The sequence below is a fragment of the Myotis brandtii genome, unplaced genomic scaffold (genome assembly GCF_000412655.1).
Source record: "Myotis brandtii unplaced genomic scaffold, ASM41265v1 scaffold923, whole genome shotgun sequence".
Lineage (NCBI taxonomy): Eukaryota > Metazoa > Chordata > Mammalia > Chiroptera > Vespertilionidae > Myotis > Myotis brandtii.
The window spans coordinates 1,283,865-1,289,191 of NW_005371804.1; the positions used below are offsets into that span (position 1 = coordinate 1,283,865).

The 5,327-nt window shown below is 51.0% G+C and overlaps 1 protein-coding gene across 1 annotated transcript; it reads left to right on the forward strand.

The window, feature by feature from the left end:
* Positions 1–2,410: 2,410 nt before the first annotated feature.
* LOC102244413 (keratin-associated protein 12-1-like) lies at positions 2,411–2,788 on the forward strand. Its single transcript, XM_005885697.1, has 2 exons — positions 2,411–2,472; positions 2,563–2,788. The coding sequence occupies exons 1-2, from the start codon at positions 2,411–2,413 to the stop codon at positions 2,786–2,788; spliced, it is 288 nt and encodes a 95-aa protein (XP_005885759.1).
* Positions 2,789–5,327: the final 2,539 nt, after the last annotated feature.

The window sequence follows — 5,327 nt, forward strand, 5'->3', positions numbered from 1 at the left end:
TATCAACAGTACAACGATTGAAATTTCTTTTGAGAGCCAAATTTTTTAAACTTAAATTATATAAGTAGGTACATTGTTATTAACTTAATTAGGGTACTCCTAAGGTTTAGGAAGAGCCACACTCAAGGGGCCAAAGAGCCGCATGTGGCTCGCGAGCCGCAGTTTGCCGACCACAGCCTAACTGGTGTGGCTCAGTGGATAGAGTGCCGGCCTGCAGGGTCCCAGGTTAGATTCCAGTCCAGGGCACATGCCTGGGCTGTGGATTCGGTTCCCAGTGGGGGGCGTGCACGAGGCAGCTGACCAATGATTCTCATCATTGATGTTTCTATCTCCCTCTCCCTCTCCCTTCCTCTCTGAAATCAATAAAAATATATTTAAAAAATAAAAATGGAGCTGCCTTATGACCCAGTGATTCCACTTCTGGAAATGTATCCAAAGGAACCAGAAACACTAATTCGAAAGAATATATGCACTCCTGTGTTTATTACAGCGTTACTTACAATAGCCAAGATTTGGAAGCAGCCAAGTGCCCATCAGTAGATGAGTGGATAAAAAAGCTGTGGGACATGTACACCACGGAATACTACTCAGCCACACAAAAGCATTAAATCTCACTTTTTACGACAGCATGGATGGACCTGAAGAGTATTGTGCTACGTGAAATAAGCCAGTTAGAGAAAGACAAACGCCATATGATTTCATTTACATGTGGAATCTAATGAACAAAGTAAACTAACAAACAAAATAGAAACAGACTCACAGCTGTCAGAGGGGAGGGGCTGGGGGGCTGGGTGAAAAAGGTGAAGGGATTAAGCACAAAAGAAAAAACCTCATAGACAGACAACAGTATGGTGATTACCAGTGAGAAACGGGGTGGGGGGAAGGGTGTGGAGGCAGGAGAGGGTAAAAGGGGGGTAAATGGTGATGGAGAGACTTGACTTGAGGTGGTGAACACACAACACAGTAGACAGGTGATGTATTCTAGAATTGTACACCTTAAATTTATATAATGTTACTAGAGGCCCGTTGCACGAAGAGATTAGTGCAATAGGCCTTCCTTCCCTTGGCTGCTGGCACCAGTTTTCCACCGGCATCTGGGACCCAAGCCTTCGCTCTGGCCGCAGCAGAGAAGCCAAGCCTCTTCAGTCGTCTTCAGTCTTCGCTCCATGCCTGCGTATGCAAATTAACCGCCATCTTTGTTGGGTTAATTTGCATACTCAGCTGATTGGCTGGTGAGCGTAGCGGAGTGACACCAATTTGGATGTTTCTCTTTTATTAGTGTAGATGGGAAACCTAGAAAGTTCTGTCTGTTTCTCTTTTACTAGTGTAGATTAACCAATGTCACCACAATAAGTTCAATTTAAAAATATTTTAAAGGTTCTACCTCCTTCCTGACCCAAGGAAAGCGAGATGCAGGAATGTCGACACACATGAAAGCCAGCAACCTACAGCCACAATGTTGGTTACAGCGGATTCCCCATCGCTCCCTGAGTGAGCCCATTTCTGCAGCAGTGTCGCACACCCAGGTGCCTCGGCCTGGGACGCCATCTGACCCCTCACCTCACCCAGTGCAGCTCAGCATCGCCTCCTCACAGAGGCCCAGCCGCCCGCCAGCACCCTCACTCTCTCTGCTGCCCCTGTTTTCCTCCCTGGAATTACTTTGTGCATTAATTTCTCCATCCGCGAGTTCACTCGTTGCCCTGGAAGGCTCCCGAGGCCAGGATGGCTCACTGCCTGCACACGGTGTGGACTGTTTGTTGCATAAACAAGTCAATTTCTGCATAGATTTTGGGCAAACTTTCTGCAAAGGGCAGATAGTGAGCATTTCGGGCTTTGCTGCCACAAGGCCTCTCCCATAACTGCTCAGCGGCTTGCGCCTCAGCAGCCCTAGACAGACGCAGGGACAGGGACATGGCTGTGTCCAACAAAGCTTTTATTCACACACGGCAGCAGCCAGATCCTTCCTGCAGACTTCGGTTTGCAGAGTCCTGCTCTAATGCCTTCTGTGCGGAATAAACGCTCAGCCTACATCACTGCCTCACGTCTTCATTGAGGGCATGAGACACAAATGGCTAAAAGGACACGGTTCTCGGAGCGAGCCAGGGTGCTCTGTGCACAAGAATGGCCTGGAGGAACCCCAGGAGCCCACGTAGTCAAACCAGAACACCCTGTTTACAGAGGGGACCCGGCCTCGGAGCCAAGCTTGTTTATGTGGAGCCTCACACAGGAGAGCGCGTCCCGGGAAAGAAGGTTCTGGAAACACGAGGAAGCAGCCGTGAGGAAGCAGGAGGAAGTCAACAGTCGTGCTTCCGTGTTGCCAGGTCGCCCACAGCCTGGGAATAAAGGCCGCCAGGGAAGGAGCCTGCAGACATCTCCGCCCTCACTCCCACCCCAGCCAGCCCACGACAACATGTGCCACACCAGCTGCCACACAGGCGGCCAGGCTGGCTGCTGCTCGCCCAGCCCTTGCCAGTCCTCCATCTGCCTGCCCATGAGCTGCAGGCCCACCGTGTGCACGGCCCCTTCCTGCCAGTCCTCCCTGTGCCTGCCCGTGAGCTGCAGGCCAGCTGTGTATGTACCCGTGAGCTGCCAGGCGCCCTGCTGGCCTGTGAGCTGCAAACCCATGGTGTGCATGGCTCCCTCCTGCCAGTCCTCCGTGTGCCTGCCTGTGAGCTGCAAGCCCGTCGTGTGTGTGGCCTCCTCCTGCCAGTCCTCTGGGTGCATCCAGCCCTCCTGCCCCACCCTGGTCTGCAGACCCATCTCCTGTGGCATCCCTTCCTGCTGCTGACCGCGAGCCTCCTCCCCAGCTGCTCCTGGTGCAGACGGGCCACACCTGCACTCTCCCACAACCAGGCCTCAGCGGGCCTCCAGGTTCTGCATGAGGCAGATGAAAAGCACGTTTGACAAGCCCTCTGAACTCCAGGAGGGGACGGTGGCAGGGCCATCTGGATCCCTCGTGGCCCTGGGCATCCCCTCAGGGAAGCCTGGTACTTAGGGTCTCCCTCTGGCTCCAGCAGGAAACCTCACCCGGTGTGAACAAATAAACCTCTTTCTCCACACAGCTGCGCCTCTGTTTTTCCTTCACATTTTCAAGTTCTTTCCTTGAAGGCGGATACCGGCCTAAGCACAGCAGCACCGCCTCAAAGAGCTCTCTCCGGAAAGCCCAGCTGAAGGTCCCGGTGTCCTCGGTGGGTGGAGGGGTGGGGAAGGTGCCATTCCCAAGGCTGCCACCCAAGACAGTGTTGATGGGAAAGGGCAGAGGAAAAACCGCTCCTGCTGAGTGTGTGTGTGGGGGAAAAAAAACCGGGGGCACAGGGTCCCCTGAATGATCGCTACAACAGAGAGGCAGGAAACTCTTACCCAAACCCCCAACGCACAGAGCGGAGTCCGGCCGGCCCAGGGAGGGTGGCGGGAAGACTGAGGAAGCTTGCCCTTGACGTCTCTGGCGCGCAGATCCTGCTCCAGGCCGACACTGGGCCAGATGGCAGAGTGCCGTCCTGCCCCAACAGCACAGCTGCAGGAGCAACATCGGTCTCCCCTGAGGAAAGGAGACGCGTGTCGTGGTCCCCTCTGTGTGCAGGCGCGCAGGGGCAGCTGAGAACTTAGGGCAGAGCAAGAACACCGCCCCCCCCACCCCACCCTGCCCTTGCCCTGAACAAGGTGCCCGCAGCCCCCCTGAAGGTCCTCCCCATAACAAGGAAACCCAAACCAAGGTCAACATCTGAGCAGGTTGATTCGACCCTCCCCCCACCACACACGGTGACCTGACAGGAGAGGCATCCACCTCCGTAGGAAACGCTGTTTCTGTCCATTTCCGTGAGAACATGGTGTCTGAGATTCAACTAGAGCTTAGAAGCTGTGCCTGAGAGGCAGGGGACAATCCATTTTTTAAGAAGCAAAGCAATCAACACAATTGGACTCAACATGACCCACAGAGGAAGACAAATACTCTATGGCAGTGGTTTTCAACCTTCCTAAAGCCGCGACCCTTTAATACAGTTCCTCATGTTGTGGTGACCCTCAACCATAAAATTATTTTCGTTGCTACTTCATAACTGTAATTTTGCTACTGTTATGAATCATAATGTAAATATCTGATAGTCAGGATGTATTTTCATTGTGACAAGTTGAACATAATTAAAGCATAGTGATTAATCACAAAAAAAAAACAATATTATATATGTGTTTTCCGATGGTCTTAGGCGACCCCTGTGAAAGGGTCATTCAACCCCCAAAGGGGTCGCGACCCACAGGTTGAGAACCACTGCTCTATGGTCTTACTTACATGTGGAATCTAAGAAGAAGCCACCAGCCCAGCCAGTGTGGCTCAGTGGTTGAGTATCAACCCATGAATCAAGAGGTCCCTGGTTCTATTCCCAGTCAGGGCACATGCCCAGGTTTTGGGCTCAATCCCCAGTAGGGGGCATGCAGGAGGCAGCCAATCAATGTTTCTCTTTCTTTTTTTCTTTTTTTTATTTTTAAAAAATATATTTTATTGATTTTTTACAGAGAGGAAGGGAGAGGGATAGAGAGTTAGAAACATCGATCAGCCCTTAACCGGAATCGAACTTGGGACCTTTCAGTCCCCAGGCTGATGCTCTATCCACTGAGCCCTCAATGTTTCTCTTTCATTGATGTTTCTTATCTCTCTCTCTCTAAAAAAACAATAAAAAACATTAAAAATAAATAAACCAAACTCACAGAGAACAGATTGAGGGTTGTCAGAGGAGGAGTGGGGGTGGGTAGGTAAAATGGGTGAAGAGAGTCAAAAGATACTTCCAGTTATCTATAATAATAAAAGCATAATCTGCAAATCGACCAAACAGCCAAGCAGTGGAACGACTGTCCAGATGACCACATTATGACACTCACTGGCGCCAGACCAGCCAAGGTGGGTGCTATACGATTGGTCAGGGGGCCCCACCATTGCCCCACAATCACCTCACATTGGGAGGCCCAGGCCACCGGCTGGCAGGGCAATCAATTGAGGGGAAAGGGGGATGGGCCGGCTGCCGGCAGCTGGGGAAGGAAGGCCCCGGCCAGCAGCCAGAAGGCCCCAATCAGCCCTGATCATCAGCCAGGCCTAGGGACCTTACCCATGCACCAGACCTCTAGTATGTATATATATTATCCCAAAAAATATATACACACACTTTGAATAATTAAAAGGCAGTGTTTATTAAAATACATTTCATTTCCAAATTTTAGCTATCAGCTGTTAAAGTGTATATACATTTTTTGGGGACACCCTGTACATTCATAAAATATATATAAGAGTATGCATATATATATATATATATATAGAGAGAGAGAGAGAGAGAGGAGAG

What these genes read in the sequence shown, in the direction of transcription:
- LOC102244413 (XM_005885697.1), top strand. Translation starts at nt 2,411, where the DNA reads ATGTGCCACACCAGCTGCCACACAGGCGGCCAGGCTGGCTGCTGCTCG. An exon ending in TGCTCGCCCAGCCCTTGCCA is followed by an intron (nt 2,473 to 2,562) that starts GTCCTCCATCTG and finishes CGTGAGCTGCAG; the next exon opens with GCCAGCTGTGTATGTACCCG.